Here is an 18,799-nt window from a genome sequence, read left to right on the forward strand (position 1 = left end):
CTGTAGAGTTGTGCAGTACCTGTTTCACTTCTGAAATGTTCTTGATTTTTAGACAGGTTTCACTTTATTGCCCCGGCTGGCCTGGAATTCACTATGTAGACCAGACTGAGACTAACTCAGTCTCCAAATGTTTGCACGAACGAACATGCCTCAAGTGCAAACTGTGCACCTGAAGGCCAAAAGAGGGAGTCAGATTCCTGGAACTGAAATTACAGACAGTTGTGAGCTGCCGTGTGGGTGCTCGGAACCAACCCTGGGTCTTCTGCAAGAGCAGCAAACTCCTAACTGCTGAGCCATCTATCTCTGCAGCCGGAGTCCAGGTATTTGAGGAGGAGGTGGTTCCCTTTGCTTTGCATGGAATGTGTTTGAAGAGGAGGGATCTCTGAGTCACCAGCTAACTCCATCTTTTAATTCTTTAGAAATCTCCATACTATTTGCTTCATTTCCTTTTTTTTTTAAGCTCCACACAATTTTATTACAATTTTAAAAGAAAAACCTCCAGAAGAGACAAGCTGTGAGACTCAGCGAAGCTGCTGAGAGAAGGAGAATGAAGCAGAGAAAAAAAGGAAAAAAGCCACTCCATTTACTCAGCCTGGAGATCTGACACACGGTGGGGAAGGGTGCCTGAGGGAAAACTAAGACGCCCAAGGTATCGCAAAAGCATATTTAGCTTCTGGCCAGCGTCTGAAAGAAGACAGAAAAGAGAAAATTGGGCTTTGTGACCCAGGCCTCATCGAGGAGGGCAGGCCCAGCAGAAACACATGGTGTCTCGTAGGTGTCACCACCGTCCTATGTCCTGTGGTGGCTTTGCTGACCTCCACTGACTCCATAGACACCCACCACATGGTCTGCCCTACTCTCCTGCCTTCCATCTGAGTCAGTAGTGACGGATGCTGCTTCTCCAACCTCATGTCCCTCCCCTCCTTTCATTTGTGTCCCCCTTTGTGGTACCAGGGAGAAAACCTAGGGCCTACCATGAGCTGCTGGACCCTGAGCTGCAGCTCCAACGTCTCTACCCGCCTCTATTTATGTATTATTGCTTATCTGTGACAAGGTATCACGTAACCCAGGCTGGCCTCAAACTATAAATCTGAGGCAGCCTTTAACTTCTAATCTGCCTGACTCTACCTCCAGAGTGCTTGGATTACAGGGATATGTCACCACACATGGTTTATGGGGTGCTGGGGGCTTGAACCCATGGCTTCCTGCATGTTAGACAAGTGTTCTACCACTGAACGGCAGCCTCAGCCCCATCTGCTTTATGTAATGAGGCCCAGCTCAGCAGCTGCCCCGTTTCACTGTTACCTTGGTTTTTTGTTCACACCTTTCCCCAAAGACTAGAGAACAGAGGCGGCTGGAGCATCATCACAGGCGTAGCTCACAGGTGCTGGGTGCCTGTTTCCACAGTAGCCCTCGCATGCCCCTGCAGCTGACCGAAGGCTTCTGCCTGCCCCTCACGTTCTTGCCCTTCCCCTACCTTCCCACTCTACTGATGACCTCAACCACGCCTGAGAGCCATAGGATAGGCCTCTCTAAGTTACACAGTCGGAATGTGTAGCCCTCCTTTCTTTCCTGTTTTAGTAGGAGTTGATATGGCCAATCCTGGGTATTGTCCACTTTTGGAGAGACTCTCTTCCTCACCTGAGTCTTTCTCTCCCACAGTATGAATATGATCTGTGTCTCTACAACCTCCAAAGTTCAAGTGCTGAGAACTTGGCATCCAGATTGGTAGTACTGCAGGATGGTGACATGTAAGAGCTGAGTGACTGCCGAAGACTCCTCCCTTTAGAAAGGACAGGCTGTGTTTCCTGGTCCTCCACAGTAAGCTGATAGAGGTGGGTGTTGTACCCTTAAACCTTGTGTGCGTGTGCGCGTGTGTGTGTGTGTGTGTGTGTGTGTGTGTGTGGCATTGATTCCCCCAGAGCTTTGTATATGCATGTATGCAATCTACCACTCGGCTACACTCGTAGCTTAAATCTTTTCTGATAAAACACGTAGTCTCTGGGGAACTTCGCCATAGTAAACAAAGCTGGCAGCAGACACTCCCAACTGCCTCATTTCCATCTACATCTGAACATCCTCAAACTTAAGAGTCAAGAAAATATTTCCGTGGTGGTCTTTCTCTCCACCTCATACTTAGTACATACATGAATATAAGTATGTACTTTTTGTTATTGTGCTTCGAAAAGAAACTTATAAGGAAGTCATGCTGCCGTCCTCACTACTTGTAACCTCTGGCTTACTCCCCAGCCTCCTGTTATCTGTTTTCTGGCTTTGCTGTTCAGGGTCCTCCTTGACATCCTTATTGCTAAATCCGGTAAATGCTTCCCAGTTCTTATCTCATCTGGCCTCTAGCAGGTCCCACCTACCCTCCTGAGAACCCTTAAGCTCTAAGCCCTTGCTCAGCTCCCTGTGTTAGTGTGCTCTGAAGCCAGGTGCTTGCTTTGAATCTCAGCTCCACTAATATGGCTTTGATGCATCCTCGCCTGTAAAAGGGGTCACAGAGAGACTTCCAGCCCAGGGTTAATGTGAGATCAAGAGAATTCACGGTATGGTAAGGTAGCTTTTCTTATTCCTTGATACGTTCCTCCACATTTTCTTTCCCCATTTTTGTATATTCATCTGTCGTGGTCCAATTAGAAAACAAAAAACACAGAAGGTACTTCAATCTGAGGGACTTGAAGTACAGGGAATTAGTTGCCTAGGTGATGAGAAACCTGAGGAGCTAAGAGGGGCATGATGATGTCACCAAGAGCAGCAGTAACAGAAGCTCCCATCGTCCTCAGGACTGGAGGGTCAGTGAAGAAGTTGACCTTAACCTTAGTAGAATCCAGTCACTTCTGTGGACTCTAGCAGAGCAACAGGGCTGTTCCTCTCAGGATAGGAAGCAGCCTGACCAGCTTCTCGGAAAGAGGAAGCGGGGGAGCAGGGGAGCGACCTGACCTCTGGCTTAATCCTGTATTCTGGCCATCTAACCAAGGTCTTCTAATACCAAAATACAGTCCTTAGTGGGCAAGTGACATGGGGGAACCCCTAGTCTTTCCCAAGATTTATTAGATACTGAGGGAAATATCTTTCTATTGGATTGGGGTCAATTGTTTCCCAAAATGCAGAGTGCCTACTTAAGAATGAAGTCAGAGCCAGGCATGGTGGCGTAGGCCTTTAACCCCAACATTTGGGAGGCAGAGGCATGGGAGATCTCTGTGAGTTCAATACCAGTATAATCTACAAAGCAAGTCCTAGGACAAATAAAGCTACATAGTGAGACCCAACTCAAAATAAAATAAAAGTCAGAGGTAAGTAAACTAGAAGAGAAAGAGAAGGCAAGAGTGTTTGAATTCTGGAGCCAGCTTGTTTAGCACCTAACATGTCTTCCTGGTCCTGGGAGCCAGTTTTCTTCTGTTGATACTGCTTTACATTAAAAAAAAAAAAAAAAAACAGCTTAAAATATGAAGTGAATCTGGGCTGTGGTGGCACACGCCTTTAATCCCAGCACTAGAGAGGCAGAGACAGAAAGATCTCTGAAGCCAGCCTAGTCTACAGAGTGAGCTCCAAGGCAGCCAGGGCTAATAAGTGTGTGTATGTGTGTAGTAAAAATCTTGGGAGTGTCCAAAGCTAGTGTGTGAGTCCCATTATTCAGGTTATTTGTGCTTGGCTACAAGTGGGCTTAGGTAGCAAGCACTATGTGCTCATCTGGTCCTTGAGGCTTAAGGAGGCTTTTGGGAGTCAAGTGGGGGTGTGAAGACAGCCCCACTTCCTCAGTGGCTTGGGCAAAGCTCCAAAGGTGGGAGGTGGGGAAGAACTGTCAGTGCTAGCAGTAAATGACTAAGAGTCTGAAGCACGCACATGGATTTTGAGCATCTTAAGGTGGAAGATGGTCAGAGAGGACATGGGTGGGAAGGGCCTGAGGCCCTCTCAGTGCACTAATATGTGTGTCAGCTGTTCTCTCTTTCCTTCTTGTTGCCTGGGGAGAAAGGATTGGCAAGGATTCAGCTGACTCTAGTTGGTGAAGTAGGGACTGGCCTCCTGGTCCAAGGGACTGAGAATGATCTGTATCTTCCCGGAGGAGGAGGACTCAGCTAAGTAGCAAGGGTGCTAGTGATGTGTTTAGAAGACTAGAATGTGGCGGTAATGAGTTATCTCAGGGCAGAGTTTGTCCAAAGCTCACCACTGAAAGAAACCTGCTCAGATGAACACTGCCCTGGGAAACTTCATTCAAATGAGCAATCACTGTCAATCTGAACAGGATGAGTTCAGGATGAATGAAGGGGACTGCAGGATGAAGAAGCTGAGCTTAGAACTTAGACAACGTGTTTCAGGGAGTTGTAGGCTAGCTTGGGCTACACAGCAAGTAGCAAACCAGCTAGGGATGCACAGCAAGAAAAAAAAAAAAAATCAGAGCTTAGACACAGAGGGTGTTTGTTGGCAGTAAAGGGAAGGCAGGACACCAAAGTGGCCTGGGAATTGAGAACTGCGGGGAAGTCAGATGTTCCATGAGAGACAAGAGCTTCTCAAAGCAAAGTGAGTACAGAGACATCAGCTTGGCCAAGGAACACTGGCGATCTATGAGCACTGAAGCTTGCTAACCACAGGCTCTGGGTCCTTCATTTGACCACCAGAGCAGCCAATGAAATCCAGTGTCATTTGTGCGTGCATTCTCCTGTGTGTACAGAGGGCAGAGTCAGGAGCCAGGGCTATTCAGGAGAATGCCTCAGCAGTTCGGTTTGAGGACTGACAGAGCCCAGAAAGCATGTGACCTATCTGTAGAGGTCACTGCAGCCCTTATCACACTCTTATCTCTTGAGCAGTGTGCCCAGCTCTGGGCTGGATGCTGCGGGTATAGGTGAAGGTAAACAGAGGTCTACTTGGTGAGTGTTCCCTGTCCAGTGAGGAGACGCCAACAGATAGTTACAGTGGATGTGACTGGTACTTAACTCTGTGGCCTAGACAAAGTTAATGGTAAAATGCCTCCATTTCTCCAACTAAATTTTGGTCATGTTATAAGGGTGTTCTTACATTTAACTTTATCATTGTTAGTGTGTGCGAATGCTCACGTGTATATTCCATGGTACATGTGTGGAGGTCAGAGGACAACATTCAGGAGCAGTTTCTCTCCTTCCACTGTGTTGAGGCCTCTACTGTTTCTGCCACTCTGGACTCCTGACTAGCTGACCCTCCAGGTTCCAGGTGAGTCTCCTGTCTTCTCTGCCCCCTAGCTTGCTGTAGGGATGCTGGGATTAATTACACAGACATCGCACCCCAGTGGTCTCACTTTAAATGGGGCACTCAGCATTCTCTAAGGTGCAGTAGCCCACTGTAGGTTGATCATCCCTAACCTGAAACTATGAAAGTCTAAAAAGTGATGGGAAATGACCCCAAATCTGAAAAGTTAGCCATTACGATTTGTAAGATTTTGGAACAAAGCCAGGCACAGTGGCACACACCTGATCCCAGTATCGCTAAAAACCTGACTCAGATGTGGAATCAAAAGACTTTCATACCAGTACTTGGGAGACAGACACAGGTAGATCTCGGTAAGTTTGAGGCCAGCCTGATCTACATAGCCTGTCTACCCAGGACAGCCAGGGTTACATAGCAAAAAACCTGTCACCCAAAAAAGAAATAAAGAAAAAGGAAGGAAGGAAGGAAGGAAGGAAGGAAGGAAGGAAGGAAGGAAGGAAGGAAGATTAAAAAAACATTCCTGTTCTCACTCACTAACTCCCTGTTCACTGCAACACCATTCTCTACAGCCAAAATACTGTATTAATCTAAGTTAGTCTGCTTTGCTGTGACAGACTTTTTTATTATGTGTATTACCCCATCTTGATTGTTCTGAGTTTGCCTAGTACATCACTGAACTGGCATTATCTCAAAGCTAGTGATCTAAGTGTAACCCAGGGGACAGACGGTCCTCACTGGACAGCCATTCTAGCTAAACCGAAGTCCAGGATCATAAGGTAAATAATAAGAAAATAAGAGATGAAATAATAATTTTAAAAATGTTAAGAGACCTGAGAGATAGCTCAATGGTTAAAAGAACTGGCTGCTCTTCCAGAGGACCCAGGGTTCAGTTTCCAGCGCCCACATGGCAGCTCACAACCGTCTGTAAATCCAGACCTAGGGGTGACAACACCCTCTGCTGACTCCTTGGGTACCAGGCACACACGCAAAACAAAAATACAAGCAGGCAAAATATGCATACATATAAAATAAAATTTAATTACTAAACAAGGAGAGGCCAGGGGTAATGGCACAGGCCTTTAATCCCTGCACTTGAGGGGCAGAGGCAGGTGGATGTCTGTGAGTTCGAGGCCAGGCTGGCTTACATAGTAAGTTATAAGACAAGCAGACCTGACTAGTGTGACCCTGTCTCTGTTTTTGTTTTGTTTTTTACTTCTTTTCTCTTTCTTTTGGTTTTTCGAGACACGGTTTCTCTGTGTAGCCCTAGCTATCCTGGGATTAAAGGTGTGTGTCACCACCATCTGACAAAAACAAAACTAAATTTAAAAAGGTGAAATATGGGCTGGAGATGACTCAGTGGTTAAGAGCACTGACTGCTCTTCCAGAGGTCCTGAGTTCAATTCCCAGCAACCACATGGTGGCTCACACCATCTGTGATGGGATCTGATGCCCTCTTCTGGTGTGTCTGAAGACTGCTACAGTGTACGTATATAAATAAAATAATTAAATCTTTATAAAAAAAAAAAAGTGGAGTGTTACTGAAGATGACCAAGGATATCCACACAGAGACACAATTAGACACACACACACATACACATCAAATGACAAAGTAGTGGAATATCTCCAGTGAATACTCATTGCTTCCTTCTTGCCCAATACACTCTTCTCTCTGGTAACAGAAACATTCTTCTTTAATGTTTTCTCCTCTTCTCTCTCTCTCTCTCTCTCTCTCTGTGTGTGTGTGTGTGTGTGTGTGTGTGTGTGTGTGTGTGTGACTAGGAATTCACGCACAGGGTCTCATGCACAACAGTAAGGTCTCCACTGAGCTCTTCTCCCATCCCAGTTGACTTTGGAAGTCATCATCTTCCTGCCTGATCATGGAGGTGCTTCTAAAATATTAGTATCCAATGTCTTAACATGTAGGGTTAGGAGCATGAACGTTGATCTTATCCCTCCACTGACAAAAGTAATGTCTAACTCTTCACATTCCACAGGCACATTTCTAAATACACTTAATTTGTATATTTCACTTTTTAAAGTCCCTCAAGCCAAAGGTAACTGGATTCTAGCTAGCTCTGCCTGATCAGTCACAAGCATGGGTGTGGGTATCCGACCCAATTCCAGCCAAGACAGAGCTTTGCCGAAACTATCAGAAAGAGGGACCCTTGTTGCAAGTGACAGATTCCCAGCATCATCAGCACCTATTCTAGCCATGCCTAAAGCCAAAAATATCTGGGTCCCTTCAATAGCAAAGCTTGTACACTTTCCTAAGGCCAGCTTGCTTTTTTGTTTTGTTTTGTTTTATGCTCTTTTAAAAGAATCTTAACTAGGTGCTAACAAAATGGCTCAGCAGGTAAAAAGCACTTGGCACTTATTCTGCCAGCCCATAACTAGAATTCGATCCTCAGGAGCCCACTTAAGAAAGCCTGGTGTCTCTCACCTGGTGTCATCACAGCACCTCCAGATAGGGGGTGGAGGTGAGGGTGGAGACAGGAGAATGGCCCAGAAGCTCACAGCCCAGCCAACCTGGATTAAGTAGCACCACAGAAACAAGAAACCCTGCCTCAAAGAGGCAAGGGAAAAGGGACTCAAAAAGGCGTTCTTTGATCTCATGCACACAAGTGCATCCACATACACCAGTGGAAAAAAGACTAACAATCATAGCTAGGCGTGGGGATCCACACCTTTAATCCCTAACACTAGGAGGCAGAGGCAGGGAGTTCAAGACCAGCCCAGCAGATCTACATAGCAAGAACCTGTCTCAAAATAAAAAAAAATAAAAGAATGATGCACATACATGTCTGTGTGTGCAGTGTGGGGGTCAGAGGTTAACGGTGGGTGTCCTCAGTCACGGTCCCCACCACTATGGTTTCCAGCTTCCAGATCAGAGATCCACCAGTCTCGGCCTCCAGAGTGCTGGGGTTACAGGTGTGCACCAGTATATCCAGCAAGCTCCAACTTGTTTTTTGAGACAGTCTCTTGCTGAACCTGAAGTTCACCAGTTCCGCTAGACTGGCTGTGTGTCATAAAGATCATCCTGTCCTGTTCCCAGAGTCATGATGTGTGCAACTGTCCTTTATATGGATGCAGGAGACCCGAGTTCAAGTCCCCATGCTTGCACTGCAGGCACTTTCTGAGCAGAGCCATCTGCTCATCCCCAAACCCCATTCCCTTGCTGGCCTTGAACTCTCCGCCAAGGATGATCTTAAACTCCTGCTCCTGCCTCCCCTCCCAGTATAGCACAGTGTGGATACCGTGTGTATACTGCCATCGTGTCCTACTCATCTCTGGTGGGGTCTGGACTCCAGCCTAGGACAAGCTAGGCAAGCTCTCAGCCATCCGAGTGGCCCCACGCTGCTCCTTGGAGGCACGCATCATTCTTTCTGTTCATCCAGAAAAGAGTTCGGGGAGTCAAGTACTGTTCTAGGAACCAAGAGTATTTACTAAAGCTGCAAAATTCCCGTTCTCAGAATCTGCACGGTTCTGCAGCAAGTATTGTAGAAGGAAGGTAGCAGGGCGGGAAGGGGACTTCGGGACCACTGGCTGATGGGAACCGGACTTGGGTAGGCCTTTATGAGAATTTGAGACTTGAATAGACTTAAGGAAATGAGGGAAGTGGCAAGTGGATGTGTCTGTGATGAATGTCAGGTGGAGGGCACAATGGAGAGAGGCCTGAAGAAGGCCAGCTGAGTCAGGAGTAGCCTGATTCTGTGGGCCTGGAAGGACCCTTGAGAGCACTGGCCTTCACTCTGCCTGCCATGAGGACAGTCCAAGGTCTTGAGCAGGAAGAAGTCAAGGCTGCACTGCCAGACTGCTGGCTGAGAACTGGCTATGTGACTCACTATATTAGCTCGCTTTATTTAAATATGTAATTATTATTATTACTTGAGGTTTTGGTGGTGGTGGTTTGTTTTAAGACAGGGTCTCCTGGCTATTCAGTCTTGAATTCACTGTATAGCACTGGGTTTAAAAGTTAAAGGTTTAGGAGGCTAGAAGAGATGTTAAAAGCACTGGCTGCTCTTCCACAGGACCTGGGTTCAATCCCCAGCACCCACATGGGCAGCTCACAACTGTTTGTAACTCCAGTTCCAGGGAATCTGACATCTTCACACAGACATACATGCAGGAAAAACGCCAATTCACATAAAGTATGTAATTTTTTAGAAAGTTAAAGGTTTAAAGAAAAGCTATCAAAGATGACAGGGGAAGATCTGGATTTCCCAAACTCAATGATTGAAATGTAAAAGAAAGCAACACCTCGGTGGCAGGAAGGTCAGGAAGTAGGTGGTGAAGAAGGTGGAGGTGTGTGGAGAAGTCCTGAGGACTAGAGGCTGAGAGGGGTCAAGTATTCAGTTTCAGAATGAACACACAGGCAGGAGGCTGAATCACAAAGATACTGCTCAGAAGACATGGACAAAGGTAAACAGCCCAAAAATAGGTCAAGTGGTTTTATTTACATTCTAGCTGGAGAGGGAAAATGAAGGGATGCATAGCCTGGTGGATTTGGGTAGCCATCAGAAGGACGCATCCATCCAGCCCTCAGTAGACAAGAATTCTTCCCACTGCACTGCCATTTGGATGGTGTGAGAAGGAGGTGGATGGAGCACCCACCACACTTTCCTATACCCAGAACAAAAAAGGCCATTCGGAAGTGTCAGCTACACTGCTAGCAACGCCATCTGAAGCCAGAGAAAGCAATTCCCTTCTGGGCAATAACCTGACACTGTCTCCAGCCTGCCAACGCCTTCATGCTCCTCACCCAGAGCCAACCCTAAATCGTTGTCTGGGGTGAAACCCCAATGTCTAAAGAGGCAGGGAAAAAGGCCTCTTCTCACAAGACTGAACATAGCACCTGATGCTACCTCCTGCCCTCCAAGGGGCACTTATGATACCTAAACAAGATGAGGATGGGCCAGGGAGCTCCCCCCAAAACTGTCCTCGTTTCTGCAGCTTGCTAGCTTCTCTTTACTAATACTTGGGAGGGGTTGGAGAGATGGCTCAGCAGTTTAAGAACTTCCTACTTGTCCAGAGGAACTGAGTTCAGCCACCAGCACCCATGTCAGGAGGCCCACAGAGCCTATAACTCCAACTCCAGGCAAACCAACACCCCCTTCTGGCCTCTGAAGGACCTGCACACACCCTGTATCCATTCACACAGAAGCACACACCCAGACACATACACATACAAAATAAGTCTCGTTTTAAAAATTGTATGAGGATACATGTATACCAAAATAAGAGAACACTACTCGAAATCAGAGAGAAACTAGAAGGCTTAGCCTCTGAGGAAAAGTGGCTGACTGTAAATTGGGCCCTGGAGGCTTGGGTCATTTAGATGCTCTCTACAGTTGTTAGGATATTTATTAAATTAATGTTAAATAATTAATAATAGTGCCTTCAAAGCTCTCAAAGAGTAGATCCTGTGGAGGAGACCATACATAATCAGGCAAGGGCCTTACTGCCAGCCAACCAGATCGTAGTGGGACAGAGCACTTAACCTTCCCAAGTACTTACTAGTAAACTGGCTGCACTTCTGAATTAACTATCCAAGACTGGACCACAAGGAAATAGTCAAATATTCAAAACAGCTATATGTGAGGCAAGGGATATAGCCCTGTGGTAGAGCACGTGCCACGGGCTCAATTCATAACACACGCACTGTAGACTAGAAGCCAGGCTCCAAGATGGCCTCAGTGATCTCCATTTCCTGTTATTCTCTAGGATTCACACCCTCTTCCCACACTGTGCCAGTGTCCCTCTATAAGCAACAGAATCCAGCAGAGTATGTCACTTTGAGGATCAATATTTACAGGGATGGCTGGAGTCTGGGGCTGTCTTGGATCATCTTCTCTACTGTGGCCTGTGAAGAACCACGGGAGTGAGCCTAGAAGTGACGTTAGAGTCCTCCCAACCCAGCCTTCAGATGATGGCAGCATCCTGAAGGTCTTACTCAGAACCTCCCAGCTTCCTGACTCACAGACAGCATTTTCAGGTGCTAAATTCTGAAGTAATCTCTTACACAGCAGTAAGGAAATAATTCAATTTCCTACAGAGAACTGAGATTTAACCTTAGTTCCCATTCTACATCCATTCAAAATCAATTTCTCTGCTAATAATAAGAAAAAAATTATCATTCAGGCATTCAACGATCACTCTTTGAATGTCAAACATAAGGGAGGGTTTGCAAGCTGCCTATGTTTTCACATAATCTTAAAATCTAGAAAAAGCAACGACCACAGAGGTACCAGTGTGAACGCAAGAACATATTTTGAGCTGTTCAATTTATCCATTTCATTAGCTTATGCTTTATAAATCCCTATCACTCCTCGGTCATTCTGAGAGCTTAGGCCCAGCAAGTCACACTCTCCCATAGGAAATGTTACCTCCCATATGCCTTCCCATCTAAGAGAAGAAGAAAAGTTAAGTGTCCCAATTCCATTAATTCCATTAATACTAGAGAAAGGAAGAATACATTTACTATTTTAATAGGAGGAAGAAACCCTGATCTCAAGTGCTAAGAACAATTGGAATGTCTGCAACTCATGACTTAGTGGCAGCAGGCGCGCAGATACAATCGCTGCTCAAAATCCTGGTCACAGCTGAAATGGAGATGGGGGCGGGGAGGGGGGGAGATGCAATCTCTTCCTCCTCCTCACGGGACTTTGCTGTCTCTCAAAGCAGCAGGAGACTATAGCAAAACGACCAAGAGCCTCCCTCTGCACAAAGAAGGTCAAAGGGCGAGCTTGCTTTCCCTCAACCACAAAACCAGCCAGTGCCAAACCTAATCAATGTGGTTCGCTATAAGAGGTGAATGAAGCCCTAGACAGAAAACCAGAGACTCTCCTCTAGCCGCCGCTGAGGTCGGAGTCAGGTGACTCCTGGGGCAAACAGCAAACCTAAACAAAGATCACTCCCCACATGACCGACTGGGGAGAAGAAGAGCAAGGCTGCTCAGACCCACCCCGGAAAACCATTAGCCATTAACTCTTGCTTTTTTTTTTTTTTTTTCAGTCCGGAGAAACTGGAGGCGCCAACAAGTTATTCCTATTCTGCAGCTCCTCTTCAAGGAATGCACCTAGTCCCTCTAGGGGTGAGGGACCTCATTCTCGGGACACAGAGGCGAAGTACCGCAGCACACGCCCCGGGTCCCCACATGCTTGCTGCAACCCGAACCCCTCCCCACCAGCTGTCACCCGCGCTCCGGGCCACTCTCAGCCAGGGAAAACACATGCCCTCTGGCCGCTTAGCCTGCAGCTGCGACCCCGCGGGGGCAGTGAGAGGACAGGCTTTGGCCAAGGGCTGTTGGGGCCAAAGCACGCCTAACCTCCGGGAAAGGGGCGCCAGGATGAGCGCGGCCCAGTGTCAGGGGTGGTCCTGGATCCATCCTTCTCCCGCTCCGCCCCAGGAGTCCCCAGCCCCAAGCGCCCCACCTTGTCACCGAAGCTGCGGGCCATCAGTAGGTCCGGGCTGGGCGTGCTGTCACCTCCCACGGCCTCCTCGCTGCTGGAGCCGGCTAGCGGGTGCGGCATGTCGCGCAAGGACTGGGGCCCCGTGGACGGCAGGGCCTTGGGGGGCCCGCCCGCCATGGCGCGCAGCGCTCGGGACCCGGGCCGCCGCTTACTCCCGCAGCTCTCCGCCCCACTCGGCCCGAGGCCCTGCACTAGCCGGTGGTGGCCGCCTCCGCCCGATGCTTCTCCTGCCCGCGAGGCTGAGCTTTCCGGAGCGTTACACCACAGCTCCGTGGGCTAAGCCGCGCCGATCCTCAGCACCTCCGGCCCCGCGCCCTGCTAGCAGCGCCACGCCGCCCACGGCTCTCAGCCCCGCCCCCGCGGAGCTTCTGCCCGCCGGGAGGGAGGGCGGGACGCAGGGTGGGGCGGGGCTTGAAAGAGGAGGTGGCCCGCCCCGCCCACCTCCCGGCAGGAAGTGCGCCCACTGGCAGCTTTGCTGGGGGCTCAGAAAGCATCCGCGTGAATTAGGATCTTCCAGCCACACTGCACACGCAGAAAGAAATAAAAATGTGGAGCGTGTCTTAGTATCGTAAAGGGTTACGTGGCTCAGAGGAACTAGAGAACATCCAGTAGAAAAACTAGAAGGACATTTAAAGAGGCAGTGTGGTATGTCTTCAAATCCACACTGAAGTCCCCATACCGACTGGCTTCTGCAGCTAAGCGGGGTTTATGTAAGGCGAAACCTCAGAAGCGTGAGCATCCGTAAATAGCGTGTGCTACCAATGATTTATGGTCCTGACGTGCACACTTAGCCAACCAGGTCTCCTGCAAGAACCGTGAGGTCCTAGTTGTTTTTCACGCATTGATGGTTCCTATACTGGCCTCGGGCGGCGTTGAATTCTCCAGAGCTTTTATTCGCTGCCATGATGGAGATAGACTGGGCTTTACTTCCAGCTCTTTAAAGTATATCATTGTCCCCTTTTCCACTTACTTTGTCACTGGCGCTTCAGTCTCGAAGGTCAAGTTAGAGGGTCATCTGCCCATCTAGCAAACACGTAAGTACTGTGTGGGGCTCACTGTGAAGAAACACATTTTTTCCAGTCCTTGAACTTCTTAGTTTTGTTCAGTTTGCCTGTTAAAAAATGGTGACAGGTTTTAACATTGGGATTCACAAAGGTCTCTATCTGTCACACTTTCTCTAGAAACAAAACATGTAGAGTGCAGAATTGAAACCAACCCAAAATAACTACCAGAGTCTCATTTAACTTCAGTGGCCCCCTTCTGACATAGTCCAAAGAGTTGAGCCCTTAGTACAGTATCCATTGTCTTTTATCTCCTCCAGAGCAGTCTGCCTTGGTTGGGAAAATAATATTGAAGGCACTAAACAGCAATTTTAAATGCTGTATCTGCCTCATGGGAGTGCTAGGGTCTGATCTCCTGAGTTGGGCAAAATTGTCACTTCATTTTTATTTAGGAGCTGCCTAAAGCTATTATATACCCTATTATCTTCATTAAAGTAAACAATACAAATATAACTAGAAACGACTGATCTATAGATATCTGGCAGATCTTCTTCTTGAATATTGTTATTTATTTAAACAATTAGGCCACCTCAACATAATGGTGCTCTTAAGATTTCACAGAAGTAGCCGGGCGGTGGTGGCGCACGCCTTTAATCCCAGCACTTGGGAGGCAGAGGCAGGCGGATTTCTGAGTTCGAAGCCAGCCTGGTCTACAAAGTGACTTCCAGGACAGCCAGGGCTATACAGAGAAACCCTGTCTTGAAAAACCAAAAAAAAAAAAAAAAAAAAAAAAGATTTCACAGAAGTAGGGCTGAAGAGATGACTCAGTGGTTAAGAGTATTGACTACTCTTATAGAGGTTCTGAGTTCAATTCCCAACAACCACATGGTGGTTCACAACCATCTGTGATGGGACCTGATGCCCTCTTCTGGTGTGTCTGAAGACAGCTACAGTGTACTCGTATAAATAAAAATTTTAAAACAAACACTGCTTTTATACAGAACCTAGATTTGACAATGAGGTGAAGTGAAAGAACCAACTCCTCAAAAGTTGTCCCTCTAGCCCCTCACATGTGCACACAATAAAATAAAACTGTCTCCCAGCCTGCCAGGTAGGGAGAGGGACACAGAGGGCCATCCATGAGACACTGTGGGACTCCCAGGCTTGAGGCCTTTGCTCAGTGTTAGGAGCTCCTCAAATGTTAACTCCCTTCCTTTGCCCTCAGGTTTTTCTCTCCTATTCTTATGAATCAACAACCACAGAATATCCTTAATTATATGATGCATTCCAAGCTCCATGTCCTTAGTTTGAGTCAGAATGAAACTGTTTTATGTCTCCCCACAGAGGATGGAGAGGAAGAGGAGGAGAGAGGAGAAAGACAGAAAGAAAGAAAGAAAGAAAGAAAGAAAGAAAGAAAGAAAGAAAGAAAGAAAGAAAGGAAGGAAGGAAGGAAGGAAGGAAGGAAGGAAGGAAGGAAGGAAGGAAGAAAGAAAGAAAGAAAGAAAGAAAGAAAGAAAGAAAGAAAGAAAGAAAGAAAGAAAGAAAGGAAGAAAGGAAGAAAGGAAGGACCAGGTTCCTAAAGGGCCATATGAAAGTTTCTTTATTTACTTTCCTGATCTGTCAGAGGCATCTGGCCACAATGATCCAAGAAGAGGTAGTCATCAAAACTAAAGAAAGTGAACTATGGGAAATAATCTTGGTGGAAAGTTCCAGCGTTCATTTTCAGCTGAGGCCTGCCTGTTCCGTCCACCATTTCCTGATTCATTTCAGTGCTCCTTACAGTGAAGAACAGTTCCTGAAATAACCCAAGTCCCCGAGCATGTGACTCTGTGTCTAGCGCAAGGTGGTAGTAAAGAGGAAGCCTGGCAAGATTCTCAGAGCAAAAGGCTGTGACATGGCTTAGGATTTATGGAGGGAAATTTGAATTTCTGAGGCTGAGTTCTGTGAAAGACACGGGAGTTTGTGGGATATCCCAGTGTCATGACAATCCCCAAACTTCTTGGGAACTGCACAAAGTAATTCCACAAAGTAAACTTGTGGTGTTAGAATGTTGCAGATCATCTTTGTCTATCTTTAGTTCCCTTAGTCATTTATTGCTAAGGGTGGAGCACATGCCTTTAGTACCAGCTGAGGCAGGTGGATCTCTGAGTTCAAGGCCAGCCTGGTCTACAAAGAGAGTTCCAGAGCAGCCAGGGCTACACAGAGAAACCCTGTTTCTCTCTTTAAAAAAGAAAAAGAAAAAAGTCACAAATTACTAATCTCTGTGTCTGACCTAACTTCCTTTTGACTATCAAATGAAATCCTTAGGATGTGTTAACTCACCAAGCCGACTAGCTTCACCAACCCAAAAGTTGAAAAAACGGTCATCAGAGAGCATCTGGGGCCTGTAGCAGAGATGTCCCCAACTGTTATATAGCCTGCTTCGCTGATATCACCACCAACTTTGCTATAGCGTGCCTAGCTGATATCACCACCAGCTTGGCCTACATATGTGAATTCCAGGACAGCCGGGGCTACATAGTAAGTCCCTGTCTCAATTTAAAATATATATGATTAACTCCCACAGTAGAACATGTCATTCAGAGTACCCCAACCCATTTTGTTCCTCAGGACACGGCCAAACATACTCACCCCAGAATAAACTATCTGCCTTTGAAGCAAGACCCAGTCGCATGGGCCCTTTCCCATCCACAAGGAGTGGCGGGCACTAAGCCTGGGACCTATCAGGAGATAGGGCCCTGGGCCCCACAATTTAGTATTTTGCCAAAGAAGAACCATGTCACCCTTACTGGCAACTCCGCCAGGACTGCTTGAGAGTGCTCAGTACCGACAAGGAATTGTCCCATCTTCTCCCTTGGTACAGCAGGTGCTTAGGCACCCTGCTTGGTGTTTGTATTAGCTACTTATCCTCCGCTGGCGTTTAATACAATCATAGCTTTATTCTATATGGCATCCCAAACCCCGCCTCAAAATAACGCCACCACTTCTAAAGTGGATGGCTGGTGAGGACAAAGGAGGTTTTCAGAGGACATTCAGAGTGACATGTAACAAACCACAGAAGGCTGACTCAAACAAGGGGTGGGGGGGTAACCCAGCTGAGAAGGCAAAACCCCAACAGAGAGAATTTTGTGTGGGCAGTTTAATTCAGCTGGTGACGTCCCCAGAAAGAAGCAAATCTGCTTGAAGCCAGAATCTGAAGAGTTTTGCAAACAAGAAATTGGATGGCGTTTCAGAGGCAGCAGATGAGTTTTGGGGTGAATGACAGGATCATTTTACCTGTCCATATCTAAACACTCTATGGTGGGGTGGGTCAAAGTGCTTGCTGTACATGCATGAAGACCTGAGTTCAGATCCAACTATCCCAGATGTAGGAGCTGGGGAGACAGCTCAGTAGTTAAGAGTACTTGCTGCTCTTGCAAAGGACCCTGTTTGATTTGCACGCCCATGTGGCAGCTCAAAACTACCTATAACTCCAGTTCCAAGGGATCTGATGTTTTTCTCTAGTCTCAATTGGTGTCAGGCACTCACACACATACAAATATAAATAAATCCTTTAAAAAAAAAAAAGTCAGATGCAACAGCAGAGCGGGGGAAACGAGGAAATCCTAGAGGCTGACTGGCCAGCCAGGCTAACCAAATCCCTGAGCTCCAGATTAAAGTAGAGACTCTGTTAAAGGAGGAGGAGGAAGGGGAGGAGGAGGGGAGGAGGAGGAGGAGGGAAAGAGGAAGAGGAAGAAGAGGAAGAGGAAGAGGAAGAAGAAGAAGAAGAAGAAGAAGAAGAAGAAGAAGAAGAAGAAGAAGAAGAAGAAGAAGAAGAAGAAGACGAATCCGATGATAATGATGATGCAGTAATTGCTTGTAGGTAACACCCAACATCCACCTCCTGCTTCCATACATGCTCACACACACAGGAGCACAGAGTAGGGTGGGGGAGGCTAGAAGTCCACCTTCGTTTGGGTATATGTGTGCAGGTTTACATGTATCCGTGTGCATAAACATGGAAACCAGAAAAGGATGTCAGGTGTCTTCCTCCTTACTCTTGTGAGCCAGGTCTCTCAGGGAATGGGAAGCCCAACATGTCAGTCAGCCAGGCTAGCTGGGCAGCATGCTCTTAGGGTCCACCTATGCTGCCCACCCCCAGCACTGGGGTTACAGGCACTCAGCCCACCTTTAATATGGGTGCTGAACTCAGGTCTTCCAGCTTGCACAGCAAGCACTCTTCCCCATCAGCCCCTCCCACTCCCCCCCTTTTTTGAGACAGGATCTCACGTGTTCCAGGATGGACTCAAACGTCTATTTAGTCAAGAACTTCTGATCCTCATGCCTCAATCTCCCAAGTGCTGGATTACTTGAACCACTCGCAGTTTAAGAGGAGCTGAAGATTGGACAGAAGGCTTCCCACATGCTAGGCAAAGCTCTCTGCCAACTGAGCTGCATCTCGGACCCACCCTCAAACTATCACAGCTTGTTTTGGTGGTGGTTTGATTGGTTTGAACATTTAGCAGGTTTAAATTTTAGAAGAAGTCAGGTGGTGGTGGCACATGCCTTCAATCCTAGCACGCCAGAGGCAAAGGCAGGTAGATCTCCATGAGTCCAAAGCCAGCCTGGTCTATAAGGCAAATTCCAGAGAATTACACAGAGAAACCCTGTCACAAAGAGAGAGAGAGCAGGTGGGAACATTCAGATGAACGAGACTGTGAGTCAACTCCTTCCATATCTCAGGTTGTGGAGTGTATCACAAAAGAAAGGATATTTTCTAGAACTCAGCAGTAGACGCTTGGTAGCTGTGGACCTCAGCTGGCCATAGAAATGCAGTTTGCTGCCATAACCTAAGGATATCTGCTCTCCAGCTCTCTTCTCAAGCAAGTGTTGGCTGGGAGTGAGGTAGGGACGGACGTGTGCTCCTTTGTTGTGACTGCTCAGCATAGACTGGGCTAGACAAGTTGTGGAGCTAACAAGCATTTGGAAATGCTGACACTGACTTGTATTAGCAGTGATTCTCTGGTTAGGATGGGTATGCCTCATGATGACATCTTCTATGACTCAAACTTCTATTTAGCCAAGAATTAGATAAGAGTCATGTGAGGTTTTTTTCTAGTTTTAGCTGCCCCTCTGCGAACATGCATGTGTGTGTACATGTGTGTGTGT

At 47.2% G+C, this 18,799-nt stretch overlaps 1 protein-coding gene across 1 annotated transcript in view; it reads right to left on the bottom strand.

Moving 5' to 3' along the window:
* Snx30 (sorting nexin family member 30) overlaps positions 1-13,009 on the bottom strand; it is a 99,423-nt gene extending 86,414 nt beyond the window's left edge. Inside the window, exon 1 of the mRNA XM_021161448.2 lies at positions 12,612-13,009. Within this exon, the coding sequence (XP_021017107.1) occupies positions 12,612-12,767 (156 nt within the window). The 5' untranslated portion in view covers positions 12,768-13,009. The remainder of the gene's footprint in view (positions 1-12,611) is intronic.
* Between the last annotated feature and the right edge of the window lie 5,790 nt (positions 13,010-18,799).

Source organism: Mus caroli, unplaced genomic scaffold, assembly GCF_978045245.1.
Source record: "Mus caroli unplaced genomic scaffold, Mus_caroli_1 scaffold_6, whole genome shotgun sequence".
NCBI lineage: Eukaryota > Metazoa > Chordata > Mammalia > Rodentia > Muridae > Mus > Mus caroli.